Here is a 17,321-nt window from a genome sequence, read left to right as displayed (position 1 = left end):
TAGTTGTAGAGATTAGTGAATTAGTTTGTTTGGTCAATTAGTGAGTTAGTTGGACTCCCTGATGAGCAGATTGAGATGATGGACACAACTCAGTGGTTTGTGAGACAAAAAGACCTCCTATCATACATTTAAATCTTGCTTATCCCAGACAATGGCTTGGAAACAGGTATTTCAAGAGAAAAAGTCTGAGAACTGTACTCTGTGAAGTATAATGGAAGCTCAAATAAGAAAATGGGGTTGAACCCAGAGGCAACACCTTTTCTGCCTAGTATCTCAGCCAAAGTGACTCCTAGTTACTCTAGAAAGTATAACACTTCTAGCCAGCTGATAGGAGAAAGATGGCCCCAGGCTTCTTTGAGGCAGCTTCTTGGTCACCTAGAACATAAGAAGTACCAGCTATATGGACTCTGTGCTTCTTGGATTTGATGGGTGTCTAAGACCACTCAAGTCACCATACTTTGATAACCTATTGATCAGATGTGTTTCTAGATAGAAATGAAGGAATGTCATGTCCACAGAAGCTAAATGCCAATACTGTGTCCTTGTTGCCTATTTTTGCTGTGTTAGGGCAAAGGAAAACTCCTTTGCTAAAATTTCGATGACTTGCAAGTGCCTCATTTTATCCCAACGTCAAACCTGAACTAATGGCACTGGCATCAAAGATGAGCCTAGTCTCTCAACTAGTTCAGATTTAGATGTGAAAGAACTACTGAACAAGTACCTATTGAGCACTTACTATATATATATATAAGGAACTACATGAATCACTGGGGATACAAATACAGGCAAGCCAGTCTCTACTGTCAGGTGATAGCCACCTCCTAGCCATCTCCATGCCCTTCCACCTTCAGCTACAGACTCATCCTCCAGATTTTGAGAAAACGTATTCAGAGTTCAGAGGAAAGATATTCCCACAGAGTAAAATGCTGCAGGGAAAATAATCCTAAGAGTGATATGAGAAGCTCAAGAATGAAATTTTAAAGACACAAGTGAAAGAATCCCAATGAAAGAAAAACACGGTTGTTCTGAAGAGACCAATGTGGATGTAAAGGAAACTCATCGACCAGCTTAGAATTTTTGAAAATATGTAGAGAAGATCAATGCAAAGCTAGGTAAGAGAAAAGAAATACAAAAGCATGGTACAGTCCCCTTTAAAAATAGTGTCAGGAATGCTAAAGCTCAGAATGCATTTAGGCTGGTGAGAGAAACTAAGGCCAACAAAAGGATTTTTAGTTATTTGGGGAGGAAAAGGAGGATCAAAGAAGGGATAGGAAAATTGCCTGCCAAGCATGGGACAATGACAACTACCAACAGAGAAAAACCACTGCTTTAACGGATTCTTATTTTGTTTTTTGCCTGGATTTAAAAAAAAAATTAAAGAGAGTAGAGTCTGCGGACCATAGGCTAGAAAGCCTCCCCTTGAAAATTCTGAAACAGATCATTAAAAACAAATGCTTGACAAATATCTAGAAAAGAAAGGGGTGATTACAAAGAACCAGAGTGACTTCATCAAGAATGGGTCATGCTAGACTAACCTCATCTTTTCAGGGAGGATTACTAAACTAGTAAATGAAGAGAATGCCAAGAATATAGTTTACCTAGATTTTAGCAAAGCATTTAATACAGCGTCACATATTTTTGTGGAGAAGGTGGAGAAATATGGATCAGACAATGATGCAATCAGAAGGATTCAGAAGTGGATGTCTGGACTCAAGTTATTGTAAATGGTTCACTGTCACTATGTCATTAGGTCAGCTAGGAGGCTCAGTGGATAGAATGCCAGGCCTGGAGGCAGGGAGACTCATCTCCCTGATGAGAGAAATGATCATTTTTCTCTCATGTTAATAGCCAGTTATTAAGACTATGGATTCCCAAGCTTTTTTTTTTCCCCCCTGACCTATTTCCTTGTCCAGTCTCTCAAGGACAGGGCTGATGAAAGACAGGATTAACATTCTCCTTATTCTGGGTATTGCTGCTTCACCTAACTGCTCAGGCTTGAGTGAGGGATATAGATTCTTAGTCTAGATTGCCTAAAGCTGGGGGTGGCCTGGGTATACAGATGCTCTCTGTCCAAGAGCGACCTGATGTCACTCTCAGCTCCTCACTGGAGTGAGCTCATTTCTGTTTGTAAAGTTCACCTCCTATGGTTAATCAATCAGAGTTGACTGCCATCCTAAGAACACTCCTCTTCCAAAAGGGCTGATACCACCATGATTGTCTTTGGTCTAAGAGAGATGGCCAAATGACTATCATTTTATTAATAAACATGCTGGTGTTATTGATGAAATGACTAAATTACCCAGAAATTATGTCTCTCTAACCTTTCCTTGGGCACTTATTAGCTGGGTGACCCTAGGCAAGTCACTTAACCTTGTTTGCCTCAGTTTCCACATTTGTAAAATGAGCTGGAAAAGGAAATGGCAAACACTCCAGTATCTCTGACAAGAAAACTGCAAAAAGGGGTCACAAACAGTTGGGCATGATTGAAACACACAGGAGTATCCCAAGGATTTGTGTTTGTTTTTGTGCTGTGTAACATTTTTATCAACGACATGGATTAACACAAAGATGGCATGCTTATCGGATCTGTGGATGACACCGGCCCTAACCTCTCTCCACCTCCATGCTCACTGGACATCTTAGACTGGATAACCTGCATAAACCTCAAATTCAGCATGTTTAAAACTGAACTCATTATCTTTCTCCCCAAATCCTTCCCTCTTTCTAACTTCCTTATTACTGTTCAGGTTGCTACTATCCTCCCAGCTCCCCAGGTTTGCAACCTAGATATCATCCCCAACTTTTCATTCTCCTCTTATCTGTTGTAATGTTCTATTGATTTTACCTTCACCATATCTCTTGTAAATGGCCATTGCTGTCCTTTGACACTGCCACCCTCCCTGGAGCAAGCCCCCATTACTTTACAGATGAATTGTTGCAATGGTCTCCTGGTTGGTCTCTCCGGCTCATCTCTCTCCCCCCTCCAGTTCATTCTCCCCTCAGCTATCAAATTGATCTTCTTAAAGCATAGGTCTGACCATGGCACTCCCCTTTCAAAACATTCCATTGGCTCCGCATTCCTTTCAGGATCAAATATAAAATTCTGTTTGGCTTCTGAAGCCAAACCTGGCTTCTTCCTACCTTTCCAGTCTTCTTATACCTCACACCCTCTCACGCACTCTGCAATCTGCTGACAGCCTCCTGTTCCTTGAACATGGCACTATCTCGGGACTCCATGCATTTTCACTGCCCTCCATGAGTGGAATTCTCTCACTCCTGATCTTTGCCTTCAGCCTTCCCTGGCTTCCTTCAAGTCTCAGCCGAAATCCCACCTTCTACAGGAAACCTTTCCTTTCCCCCCTTACTAGTGCCTTCCCCAATATTATTTCCAATTTATCCTTTTAATATTTTGTCCGTACGTGGTTGTCTGTACATTGTCTCTCCCTTCAGACTGTGAGTGCCTTAAGATTGAATTGTTTTTATTTTTGTCTTTCTTTGTATTCTCTGGCGTTTCCCCACAGTGCCGAATAAATAGTAAGTACTTAATTAATGATTGTTGACATGACAACAAATTGGGGGCATAGCTAACACAGTGGATGATAGTCTAGAATCAAAAGGATCTTGACAGCTTAAATTACTAAACTGAATGTAGCAAGATGAAATTCGATTGGGTACAAAAAATTAAAATACTTCTTCAAATAAAACGCTTCAAAAGTATAAGATGAGGGAGGGAGGGATAAATAACAGTTGTTGTGAAAAAACATACAGGATTTTACTGGACTGCAAGTTTAACATAAGTCAGTAATATGATGTGCAGCCTAAAAAGCTAATATAATATTGGACTGCGTTAAGAGGAATGCAGCTTCCAGGAATAGGGGGGTGATAATCCCACTGTAGTCTACGTTCATTAGATTTCATCTGGGCTACTATGTTCAGTTCCGGGCACCACAGTTTAAGAAGCACACTGATAAACTGGAGAGTGTCTAGAGGAAGGCACCCAGGATAGTAAAGGGCCATGAATCTATATCATATGAAGCTGAAGGAAGTAGGCATATTTAGCTTAGAGAATAGAAGATTTCATGGGTCTTCAGTTATTTGAAGGCTGCCATATAGACAAGGGGCCAGGCTTATTCTACATGGCTCCAGAGGGAGACCCAAACAATGGGTGGAAGCTACAGAGACCAATTTGGGCAAATTTTCCTCGTGGTTAGAGCTGTCTCAAAGTGGACCCAGCTTCTTCAAGAAGTGGTGGGCTCCCCTTCTTGGAAGTCTTCAAGCAGAGGCTGTATGACCACTTGTCAGATATGGTGCATTAGGGATTCCTTTCATTTAACTGTTGGACTAGATAACTACTGAGATCCTTTTCAACTGTAGATTCTGTGATTCCTATTAGAGTTCAAGCTCCCACACCTGTGACCCTAGGCTCTGATTGGTATTTATCTAATCTCATCCTGGTCTCAGGCCCATTCCTCCACTTCCTATCACCTTTACGCCATGCCTATATGTATGTACCATGCCCTTCTTCCAACTCTAGTTCTGAGAACAGTAATCAAATCCACACTATTTTTCCTCAAAAGGACACCTCAATAAGTTGCTCTATGATTTCAATCACCATTCACTTTGACTTGTCTATCCAAAACACTTTTCCCTGTCCCCCACAACTCTACATGTGTTGTCTTTCCTTTTAAAATGTAACCTCTCTGAGTGCAGGCATTGTCTTTCTTGCTTGTATTTTTGTATCCCAAATACTAGGCACTTGAATGCTTTTCATTTATTCACCTATCCATTTTTTTCATGTAAGGATCTTACAGTCCAATAAAGGAAGATAAAACATATATGGAAGTGGTAGCCATGGAGGAGTGTTTTGGACAGGGAAGTCAAAGGTAATAGCGATTGGAGACATAGGGTAAATTATTACTATGGCCTTTCCAGGAATGGTAGTGTTGATTTGATTTCAGTACTAAAAAACAGAATTGGAGAGGGGTTGTGGTGGTAGTGGGGCAGGAGAGTGGGCAGGGAGTGAAGTAAAGAAGTGGACAATGCTGTGTAGGTCTGGGATGAGGACAATACAAGGTCATCTATCTTTTTTTGGGGGGGGTAATTGGAGTTAAGTGACTTGCCCAGGGTCACACAGCTAGTAAGTGTCTAGTGTCTGGTCTGAGAACAGATTTGAACTCAGGTCCTCCTGACTCCAGGGCCAGTGCTCTATCCACTGTACCACCTAGCTGCCCCTCAAGGTCATCTATTTTAGCCAAGGTTCATAGAGATGGGACCCTGAGGTCCCATTAGAGGTGGAGACTTGAGAATAATTGGCATGACATGGAGATGAACAGGAAGTGGCATATGACCAACGTAGGTCAAGTTGAATGCTCACCAATCAGAATCCAAGATCACAGTTAAAAGCCCTAGTTCCTGTCAGAGATGGAAGCCTGGAATTTAGGTGGCACGGAATGCAGATGGTCAGGAAAGAAGGAAGGGCTATACTTCTGGTGAGGATTTTGATAAAAGCCCATCCACCAGGTAGGACAAGTACAGAGAGTTATATCAGCAGGTCTCAAAAGAACAAAGACTATAGTGACCAGACCAACTTAAAACAATGTCCCAAATGAAATTGGTAAAATGGTTACACATGTAGCCAGATGATAATGCTAATATTTTCTCATGCAATCTGTGCCTTGCATGCAATTAAATATGTTCATTTATGTGAGGGTATGTGCCATTTTATTAATTTTCTCTTATATTTATTTGCTTTGTATTAGAAACATCCATATAATGCCAATACATTAAGCAGGCAACTACGCTTGGTTTTGCAGTTAGTCACAGGCACACAGTTTTGCTATTCTATTTTATTTTGTAGGCTGTTATTATTACTTTAATTTTGCTTGCTTGTATGCATATTTGTGTTACTCAGATGTATATGTATTTCTCTGCTATCTGCACATACAATAATCCTGCAATGTAAGTTAGACCTGTAGGCAATAAAACAGCCTGCTAAATAATGTTTTGAATTGTGTTGTCTTTGCTTTAACTGTGGATACACACACACACACATATACATACACACACACATATATATATATATATATATATATATATATATACACACATGCATACATGCATGTATATATATATATTTTTTTTTTCTGTGAATGGAATCCTCAAGGTAATTACTAGTAACACTGGGTTGATCATTTTTACCCTGGTAAGTGCTGATAGGTATTTTGATGCTACTCTGTATAATTCCATATGCCAATTATGCTGCAACAGATTTTTCAACAGACTGAAAAATTCTGAACCTCAATAAAGACTGTAGCTTTGTGGTAGATCAACAGTTGCATGGACTTCTGGTAGTTACTATTTTTTCCCAGAATGAAGACACTGGACCATGGTAAGATTTATACTAGAGGTAGAATCCCCAAAGCTGAGAAAGTTTTGAAGAGTCTATCTATGATTCCAGGAGACTCCAGGAGCAGGGAAGCTAGAATATCATTTTAGGGAACTGACTAAAAGTGTGAACTGCTGCGGCCTTTCTCCTTGTTCACTGATTCATTTATAGAGAATCTTCTTGGAAAGAACTCTCGACAATGCCTTACCTAAGATGCTGCTGAGACTTGCTGAATTTCTTCATTCTGTTTTCCTTTCTGCTTTACTTCTGCTTAACAAATACATTGGTTACTCTTTTTAACTTAAAATTTTAAACTTTATTTTTATTTTGTTCATAGCAAATTGATTTATTTAGAACTTTTTTCATTCTATTGCTCCAAGAGGATTAACATTTACTTTCTTTTTACCTACATCAGACCAGTTGGTACCCAGAACTATGTATCCAGACTTCATAAATGACTTACTTATGGCATGTTTCACATCAGAACTATCTGAATAGATCTGCTGGAATAATTTGCTTTAAACTGTATCTCCCTCTAACTGTTAAGGTATTATAGGATTAAGAAGGGCAAGCTTTAAACTGAAGTCTTTTCCAAATAGAAATTTCACCACTGAAGACAACTCTTCATCTGAAAACTCTACATTTATGCCATTCTTCTGAAGATTTTGGATCACAGGTTTAAGGATTACTTAATTGGTACCAGTCAAACAACTTCTGATTGCTGAGTTTGTGGTTTTTCTGTCATTCCAGGTCCTGAGGCTACTTTACTGTTAGTTTCTTGACACTTTAAAATCCAGATACTGAAAGTAATATCTCTATCATCTTATTTCTGTCCTTCAGTGAGAATATCTAGAGGAGTAACATAGTGCTTTTTTTCATGGCATTCATCTATCCCTTTCCTTAGCAGGGCTGTCAAATTATTTGAGTTGAATTCAAGAGGCTTCTTTGCCTTTAGGATGGCTTTATAGTAATTCTGCAGAACAACGAAAGCTTAAATTCTTTGGCAGTAACATTGTACATCACCTAGTTTCTCTTCCACTGCTTTTATCAGCGTTTCTGGGGCCATTTGGGGTCCTCAAAGATCTGATACTTTGCCAAGGGGGTCAGAACAATCTGCTCCTGTTGATGCTGACATACTTCTGGCAGGTGCTGCCTACAGAGCATTGTTAAGTGTCTTTCTGTTCTTTCAAATTTTGAGTAATTGTCTTAGCTATAGAGTGGGAGTACAGAAAGGGGAGAGGGGACTTTAAGCTGTTTGAATACTCACAAAATTTTTGCAAATCTGGATTCTCATCCCTCGTCTAAAGTTGTTAGGGAATATATTGTACTATCTCACTGGGAGCTCGAACTGCAATAATTTTAATAGTTTGATATCTCCAAAAGCTTTAAATTAGGCTGCATGGGAAATTACCACTCCTCCTTCTTGATCTCCAAAGAGAGTAAGGGAAAGTGAGGGGTATAGCTAGAGAAAAAGGAAGGCCTAAAACAGGGGTGGGGAACCTGCAGCCTTGAGGCCACATGTGGCCTCCTAGGCCCTTGGGTGTGACCTTTTGACTGAGTCCAAGTTTTACAGAACAAATTCTTTTATTAAGGGGATTTGTTCTGTGAAGTTTGGATTCAGTCAAAGGGCCACACTTGAGGACCTAGAGGGCCTTGAGACCACAGGTTCCCTACCCCTGCCCTAAAGTTAAGCCCGGCAGATAGAAGTAGGTGAGGTCTTCTCTCCTCTTTTAGAAGGGATATCAAACTGATTTCCTGGTCAAACTGCAATCCCCAAGGCCATCTGCTGGTTACACATATATAGATGGACTAAATGGTTCCTCTTGACCCAAATTCTGTGATTCTAAGAGGAAATGGAAGCAACAAGTGGAGACAACTTTTTAAAGGACTTTGGCTGATAAAGGATGAGGAGACAGACAACAGTAAGCAAAGATCGTTAGCTGAGTGAGAGTTTTTAAAAGGTAAGGAGGCTTGTATGTGTTTGTAAGCAGAAGTAAGGAACCAGTAAATAAGGAAAGACTGAAGACTAAAGAGAAAAGGGTGATGATGGTTGGAGCAATCTGCTGGAGAAGATGGGAGGTTCAAAGATCAAGGACATATGTAGGGGAATTGGTCTATGTGGAGTAGCCTGCCTTTGGGACAATGAAGTTTGCCAGAGGGGACCCCAATGTTTGCCCCACTCTTCTCTTTGAAAAGAAGTACTAGAGAGGGAAAAAGCAAGAAGTGAAGACCAGAAAGCAGAAAACTGAAAGAAGGCTGCATGCTGAAATATGTCCCAATAGGTGGGGGCACCCAAACCCAAGCCTTACAACTTAGGAAAGTGAGAACTGGCCCAAGAAACAGATGAAGGAGTCCTTCAAATCCTGTTGCAAAGCCTTATTATCCCCTTTCAGGTAACCAGGTGCCAAGCTTGTCAGTTCTTGGATTACTTTCTATTCACATCTCATTTTCTTACTACAAATCCCACTTGGTCTTAGAAATGCTTAGCTGTTCATGCTATTTACAATTTATAAAAGAGAAATGCTCAATTATTTATGTTACTTACAACTTATAAACAGAGAGAATAAGGGAGAAAGTGTTTCTTCTTATAGAGAAATGAAAGGATTGATCATCAGGGGCTGAATTGGGGCCTAGAAATGTTAGGACAAAGTAGGAAGAATGGTACTTTATACAAACCAGGCATATGAATTTGGGATTCAGGTGCTCCTAGCATTAAATCAGAGGCTGGTGAGGCTGTTAAGTTTCAAGGAACATGGGTAATTATACTTATATTTTCTCACAGCCATGAAGCATTCTTGGTGGGCTGGGGTTGAAAAGAAAACTCTTCCCTTAAGGGAGGAGGAAGTGCTGAAAGAAAACAAACCTTCTCTTCCCACCCAAGACCACTGCCAGCTTATCCTGTCTTCCTCATTAGTGCTTTCAGCTGCTTACAAGAAGAAAAAAGTCTGCCTTTTCATCAGAGACTAGAAGCAGGGGTGGGAAACCTGTGGCCTCAAGGCCACATGTGGCCCTCTAGGTCCTCAAGTGTGTATCTTTGACCAAATCCAATTGGAACCTGGAGGACTGAGAAGACCACCCCTGGACTGGAGTAAAGAAGAAAATAGCTGAGGAGATGATGTCAATGGGGTTGTGAGATGAAGAAGGGGACAAGAGGATGCTCACAGCATTGGCCTACATTTTCTCAGTTAAGTATAATATGAAGTTCTTAGCTGAAAAGATAGAAAAGGAGGTTATGGGCAAGGTACGGGCAAATAGAAGAGGAGGTTATGGGCTATTGAGAAGAAAAGAGAAAGCTGGGAACAGCAATTGTAATGAGCGGATTAAAGAATCAGCTAGATGGAAGTAAAGGCCCAGTCAAGATGAACTAACAAATTTGCAGTAGACCCAGTCAGCACAGATGGCTGATTTCCTCCAGCTTCATTCAGCAACATGTTACGAGGACCGGATGAGGAAGATGTTGAGAGTAATCCAGAGCTGGGATTTTGTAAGGTGTTCCAGGTTGGGCCTGATTCAGTAGGTTAAATTTGATTTTGGAATGAAATGAGACACATGTAGCTCACTGAACAGCAAGCAAAAAGATTTACTTAGTCACATAGCAAGGGAAGGATATTCAACAAAGATATACACCAAAAACTATAATATCTATATTGAAGACCTGTCCACCCCACCCCCATCTAGGGTTCACAGCATCATAGAGTTGTTGTGAGGATCAATTGAAGCAATATGCATTAGGTACCTTGCAAACCTTGAAGTAGTGCATCACTATTATCTATTATTATGAATGTTCGCTCACTCCTGGGGAATGAGTCTAGATGGAAGATGTCTGGCTAATCACGGCAGATGAAATAAAGACCTGGGGTAGAGAGGAAAACTGTGAGCCTGCTGCTGAACTTATTGAGAAACTAGGGGGAATGTCCAGGGGGCTAATAGATAAAAGCCACCAGGATGTGGATTAGTTGATGAACTTTGAAAGAATGGGCCTCAAAGGAAGAGAGGTTGCTGAATGGCAGAAGGAGAGTCTGGAAGTGGTAATGGGGCACAAGGAGAATTCTAACTTGCTCTCTAGCACCACCGTTTTGAAAGTCAAGAAAGAAGGTGCAATTGACACTGGAAAAGATGGTCATGGATGCAACATTATCTGGGGGAAGCCAGAACTCTCCAAGTGCCAGAAGATGAAAGAAGAAAGAGAGAAGATCTAGAATGAAGGGAAGTTTATTAATTAGGGAATGAAGACTCAAGAGTACAATAGAATGCTGGCTGAAAACTGAACTTTGGAGTAGTTTTGAAGTGAATATGGCTGAGAAACAGGAACTGGGGAGTTGGGGTCAGGGGATGTTACTCTCAAGCAGCCAGAGAGTCAGCATAACTGAGACTGGAAGAGCAAGGTTGCCAGAAAGCATGCTGTAGTTGATAAACCATCAGACTTGGGAGTCAGGAATACCTGAATTCAAATCCCACTTGTTAGTTGTGTGACCCTAGGTAAGTCACTTAACCTCTTTCAGTTTCACTTTCCTCTTCTGAAAAATGGGAATTAAAAAATAATATGTAACATAGAAAGAGTTGAATTTTAAGATCTTGTGTCTAAGATATCTTTGATCTATTCCGCCATACTCCTCCACCCCCTCCCCATCCAAGGTTCATAGCACCATACAGTTGTGAAGATCAAATAAAATAATATTCATTAAGCACGTTGCAAACCTTGAAGTACTATATCAGTGTTAGCTATTTTTATTAATGCTAGCCAACCACTGGAGATGGGCAGCTAGGTGGCTGTGGATAGAGTGCCAGGTCCAGAGTCAGAAAGTCTCATCTTTGTGAGTTCAAATCTGGCCTCAGACACTTACTAGCTGTGTGATGCAGGCCAAGTCACTTAAATATGTTTGCCTCAGTACCTCATCCATAAAATGAGCTGGAGAAGGAAATGATAAACCACTCCATTCTCTTTGCCAAGAAAACCCCAAATGGAGTCACAAAGAGTCAGACACATTGACAACAACAATAACAAACAGCTGGGGAATGACTCTAAGTGGAAGATGCTTAACTAATCACTGTAGATGGATGAAGGTCCAGGTCCTACTTCTGCCTGGAGGTAAGACATTCTAGTCTTAGAAGTTCCTGGTCTAGAAGCCATAATGTAGCAATAATGAATAACAGCGGATACCATAAACCTATAACCTCCTAAGCATGTCAACATAAAGAAATGATAAGACAAAGGAAATTGTTTTCACAATGCTGAAGGAAGGCAAACCCAGGGATGGGGAATATTGAAAGAAGATGAATAGGTTGAATAAAATTACAATAGTTAACTAAAATTAAGAATCTTTCATAGACTCACGTGAAGGGAACTAGAAGGGACCTTGGAAATTACTTAGTCCAACTGCCTGACTTTAAAGATGTATTTACACATAGTATAGAAAATTTTGAATTAAGAAATTATATACATTTGTACATATTTGTACAAATTACTCACAATTTGGGATTCAGGTGCTCCTAGAATTATCAGAGGCTGGTGAGGCTGTCAGGCTTTAAGGAACATGGGTAGTAAGTATACTTATATACACATATGCATTTCTAAGTCAGATATTTGTTGTTATTATTCAGTCATTTTGAAATCTTCCAAATTACTTCAATTCAGCTCCCTTTTATATATTGTCTTTGCTGTTAAAATATAAACTCCTTAAGCACAGGGATTGTTTTTCTTTTTTGCTTTTATTTGTATCCCTAGCACTTAGCAGAATTCCTAGCAATATGCAGCCAGCTGATGCAGTGGATAGGGTGTTGGCCTTGGACTCAGGAAGACCTGAGTTCCAATGTGGCCTCAAATAATTACTAGCTGTATGACCGTGTCAAATCACTTTACTTCTGTCTGCCTCCATTTATTTCCCCACCTATGAAATGGGGATAATAATACAATCTATCTCCCAGGGTAGATTTCGAGGACAAACTGAGATGATATTTGGAAAGTGCTTTGCAAACCTTAATGCACTATATAAATGCTCATCAACCCATGGCTAAAGCAGAGGTTTTAGCATTGGGGCAGGGAAACTTATAATTTGTCAAGGAGATATCATCATCAATACCGGAACAAAGAACTCCATACAAGGATCCAGGAAAATGCCTGGGCTGTCTCCCTATATGTATATGTGCAGAAATTCTAGCCTAGCAACTGCAAACTCTTCCTGACAAGCTCTTCCAGCCTCATTATTCAAATGGAACTATTCTCTTCCCAAAAAGTCTCTACTGAAGAGCTCTTACTTACCAAATTTAATGTTTTTTCTCCAGTTGGCACTCTTCTTGACCTTTCTGCAGCATTTCACATGACTGACCACTTTTACTCCTGAATGCCACCTCTTCTCTGCATTTTCTTCTCCTACCTGTGTGAATGCTCCTTTGGAGTCTCATTTGCAGGAACATCTTCCCCTCTCACATAGGCTAACTGGGGGTGTCCTGCAAGGTTCTATCCTAGGTCCAATTCATTTTTCTCTCTATTCTCTTGCTGGGCAATCTGATCAACTGTAATGGGCTCACTTATCAAATAATTCTCAAAGCTATTTAGCCTAGACTCCTAGTCTCATATCACCAACTGCTTATTGAATATTTTAAAGTAGATGTCCTCCATTTGTCCATTTCTCTGTACACATAGCCACCACCTACTAGTTCAGTTCTTCATCATTTCTCACCTAGATTATTGCAATGGAAACCTACCTCAAGGCTCTTTCTACTCCAAACCATCATCACATTGCTGCCAAAGTGATTTTTTCTAAAGCATAAGTCTGACCAAGTCATCTTGCATATTCAATAAATGCCAATGCTTCCCTGTCACCTCTATGATTTAATATAAACTCCTATTTGTCACTTAAAGCCCTTCACAACCTGGTTCCTTCCAATCTTTACAGGCTTTTAATATTAATATGCTTTTCCGGCAAGACTGATTAACTGCCTCTGAAGAAGCACAAATTACTAGAGACCCTGGGATATGTATTTCTTCCAAGGCAAGAATTGAGAACTTTATGTCCAGGTCAGGACTTGAGATTGGGTCTTCAAGTATAACAAACATTTAAAAATTGCTCTGGAGAGGGATAAGAGGAAAGCTGAAGAGAGAAAATGGGGAGCAGGGAGCGGCTGCAGCAGCAGATAGATGGAGGACTCTTCTTCCCAGGAGACTTGGAAGCCTCTAAGTGTCTGAAGCCTTTTTCTTTTCCTGGCTAACAGCACTAGCTACCTTTATGAAGAGAATCCAGAGGAGAGAACTCAATTCTGGCTTTTTGGAAAAGTCTCTGGGACAAAGCTAAAGCTACTACATTGTTTTCCTATTAATAGCCTGAAACAATGGGTGACAAGGTTAATCACTAAGGGTTTTTTTTTAATATTTGAAAGTTTTACATTTACTTTTTCTAAAAATGGTTCAATTAAGATAATTTTAGTGACATCTGGAGTTTGGGTTTTGCTATTTAAAGTCTGAAACAGAGAGAAGGAAAACTGGTGGATAGATTCAACTGGCTGGGAGATCACCAACCTCTTTAGGCAATCAACAGAATCCCTGGGGGGCTCAAAGCACCTTATGAATTACATTTGCAATTTGCATTTTATTTTATTTTTTTAAGCTATGCAGAAAAAAGAAAGTCACATGGAACTGGGACCTTCACTCTTGGACTAAAATCCTCTAGAATTACTCTCAACCAAGAAGACTTTGTTCTCCCAACTTTGTTTTGTTTTGTGTCCTCCACCCACTAGGGAAAGAGGAAGGAGAATAGAGATCTCAAGAGGTCATGCCCTCAACTAGCCACAATAACCCCTACCCTGACCCTTTCCCCTCTTCATTTCAGCTTCCATTTGTACACCGTCTTCACCAATTTGATTAAGGGCTGGTACAGTCTTTGTTTTTATTTGTATGCCCCAGAGCTAACACAAGTGCTTGGCACTCAGTAGGAGCTTAATAAAAGTTTATTGACTGACTGAATACTTCCCCTCTACATACTCTGTGGTATTGTTGCTTACAAAGGACACTCTTACCTTCTCTGTACCTTTACGGCTGTCTCAGGTGTCTGTCATGCTTTTCCTCCTTTACTCTGCCTTGTTGAGCCACCTCCTATAGGAGGCCTTTCTGTTCCATTAGGTACCTCTTAGCTTGCCCCTCTATCTATTCTATATTTATCTTCTAGATATGATTTATGTATATATTGTCTCTCTACCAGTGCAAGGACTGTTTTTAAATTTTTCTTCATATTTTCAATGTTTAACACAGTGCCTGACAGTCTCTCAATAAGCATTATTTAGTGCTTACTAATAAGTACTTATTTAATGACTAATTGACAAGCGCCTTGCAGATTTTCATGACAGTTGGGACAGGTGATATAGAGGAAAGAGTTAGAGGACCTAGTTTCAAATTCTATCTCTGCAATTTCCTATTTGTACAGTCTTGGGATCTTAACGACTTCTTTCACTTCAAAATTCTACTGTCCCCGTTACCAGGAAAAATAAATACAACCTCTTTTTACACAACGAACGCAAGAATGCAAAAGAAAACAACATGGGAAGACATGAAAACTGATCAGTGCAGGGTCCCATATCGACTTCAGAGCACTGGACATGAAGCGTATGTTTCTCCTTTCTGCAGAAAAGGGGGTAGCCCACAGGTAAGATATGACATGGCCAATGTATTAGTTAGTTTTCTTCTTTGGTACCAGGGAGAACTGGGCAAAAGAGTTCATTGTTAAGTGGCAGTGCTGTAAAGCTATAAAAAAAGAAAAACCCTGAGATTTGGAGTGGTGAGCAGGGGTTCCAACAGCACCTCTGTCATTTTTGATCTTTGGCAAGTTACTTAACCATTGGACCTCAATTTCTTCATCCTATAAAATGAACTGTTCTTCTATATATATATATATATATATGTATGTATACACACACACACACACAATGTATATAGAGATGTAATACCTATATATGTAATAAAGGAAATACAGCCTCTCCATATGTGTGAAAAAATTTTCCTGTTACTTTTCCAGAAGCCATTACTTCTAACATCTCCTGGCATTATTCAGACTTATCAACTGGCCAGTTTTAAACTCTAGCCAATTTCCTTCCTTCCCAAACTAAACAAGTACAACTTAACAAGAAAGAAGATAAGATCCACTAGTTTTCTCTAACTACAAATCAAAAAATAGGAAGGTTTCTCCAGTAAATTTAAAAATAAAATACAACCAAAAACAAATTCTTCACATTTCACTTTCCCTCCATCCTGCAAACAACCAGTTTCTGGATTGCCCAGTAGAAAGCCAGATGCTCCACTCCAAAGGGACTCAAACCAGCAGAGCTTCCTCATCCTGCCCTGAAGGGTACCACAGACAGAGAGCTCTGGAGAGCTGCGGGTACAGAGCCAAGTCTGTCCGCAGAAAGATATTTGGAGTAGTGTAGATCCTATAGGAGAAAAGCAGTGGTAACCTATACGACTTACAGCCCAGGGCTACCCCCAGGTAGCTCAGCAGCAGGAGGAGAAAGCGGTGGCGGCTCCTTCTCGCCATCTTCCAGAGAACAGCTCTTTTCTCCTCCGGATCAGCGTAGAGGCTGGACGTAGGAGAATCTCAGCAGCTCAAAGAAGATGGAGGAGGAGGAGGGGAAGGAAGGGTGAGGGGGAGGAGAAGGGTGTGGGGAAAGACTTTAGCCCTCGTAGGCTTTTTTTTTTTAAAGTAAATTACTAGAGGCGGGTTCTTTCCTGTAGCCCTAGGTCTGTGGGACCGTTTCCCCTTTTCTGAACCACATTCAGAGTCTGGAAGGGCAGGGGAGGTGCTGATGGGGGTGGAAGAAGACGTCCGCAGTCAGTCACTAAAAAGAGAACCAGACGCATTCGAGTAGCTGCAAGGAAAAGACCTGGAGCACTTGGCTGTCTGGCCTGGTGTCAAGCATTGTAAGCGCAGTCAGCTGTCCCGGGGGCGGAGAAGTCACAGAGAGAGGGCAAGGAGGCTGTTAGCAGAGGAAGGGAATTTCCTCAGTTAGAACCTTTTTCTTTGACAGTGGATAAAATTTTCCACTTCAGAATCCAGCCCGGAGAGGAAGGTTTGGGGGAAATATCGGTGCAGCTGCCAGGGTTTGGGTTTTTTTTCCCCCCTCCCCTTTCCTTTTTGTTCTAGTGTCAGAAGAGATGTGAAGCAGTCCTTGGAAGGCAGGAAAACCTGTATTCAAGCACGGCTTTCTGGCATCTACATCAAGCATTGTGTGACCTTGAGCAAAAATCTGCTTCATCTTCTAGTGCTCTAGCAATTTTCTAATATTATAAATTGCCAGCCTCATTGACTGAAGGAATTCCCTCTATCAAAGAAATCTCATATGGAGTCCAAAGTGATTCTTTGCTCATTTCAGACGGAAAAATAAGGCAATAAAATAGGGGATGCTGATTTTTTTTCTCGTTGGTGTGATTATTTCTCAGGCAGTAATATTCCCACTTTCCACATTCAATGGGGTTAGTTTTCTCTAAGAGCAGTTTGAACTTCGGATCTTTAGTTATTCAGACTTCAGTGTTTGACACTATGTATGTGCAAAGCTAATCTTTGTACATACAGTGTCAAGCATTTATCATATTCCAGTTAAGTATATGCAGTTTTATTAAAATTTAAAATTATTACTGTTGCCCTTTGTCAAAGATTTGGCTTGACATTGTATTTTTAAAAGGAAACCCTTTCCAAATGTAATTGTATGTTTTAAAATATATGCAAATCCATACTTTGTACTATTGATCTTGTTTTTTTCTCTCAGAACCAACGTATAAAAAAAAGGTAAGTTCTTAGGAGGATAGAGCCTGAAAGGCTAGTATTTTATGTCTTTTTAATTTGCTTTTTATTTTGGGGGTTAATTATGAACACAAGGACCAAATACTCAAATATACAAGCAAGAACAAAACAAATAATTTCATAATAAAATGTGCAATTCATTTAGTTTGTTT

General features: G+C 40.3%; 1 protein-coding gene, 1 long non-coding RNA gene and 1 pseudogene across 7 annotated transcripts in view; 1 reads left to right on the top strand and 2 right to left on the bottom strand.

The window, feature by feature from the left end:
* JAM2 (junctional adhesion molecule 2) overlaps positions 1-16,311 on the bottom strand; it is a 112,725-nt gene extending 96,414 nt beyond the window's left edge. For 3 of the 6 annotated variants that reach the window (XM_078146515.1, XM_020996031.2, XM_020996032.2), the window contains exon 1: positions 15,840-16,308. In XM_078146515.1, the coding sequence (XP_078002641.1) occupies positions 15,840-15,906 (67 nt within the window). In that variant the 5' untranslated portion in view covers positions 15,907-16,308. Of the gene's footprint in view, positions 1-15,839 lie in introns of all 6 variants that reach the window. The other 3 variants (XM_078146514.1, XM_078146516.1, XM_020996030.2) reach the window with 3 other exon arrangements.
* Positions 6,928-15,419, bottom strand: LOC144454208 (protein SGT1 homolog pseudogene; annotated as a pseudogene).
* LOC110214902 (uncharacterized) lies at positions 15,920-16,776 on the top strand. The gene is made up of 2 exons (XR_002326384.1): positions 15,920-16,009; positions 16,513-16,776. It is a non-coding gene; the product is annotated as an uncharacterized LOC110214902 (long non-coding RNA).
* Positions 16,777-17,321: the final 545 nt, after the last annotated feature.

The sequence above is a fragment of the Phascolarctos cinereus genome, unplaced genomic scaffold (genome assembly GCF_003287225.1).
Source record: "Phascolarctos cinereus isolate Bilbo 61053 unplaced genomic scaffold, phaCin_HiC Scaffold_726;HRSCAF=1367, whole genome shotgun sequence".
Classification (NCBI taxonomy): Eukaryota; Metazoa; Chordata; class Mammalia; order Diprotodontia; family Phascolarctidae; genus Phascolarctos; species Phascolarctos cinereus.
This window is presented reverse-complemented; position numbering and strand designations above follow the sequence as displayed.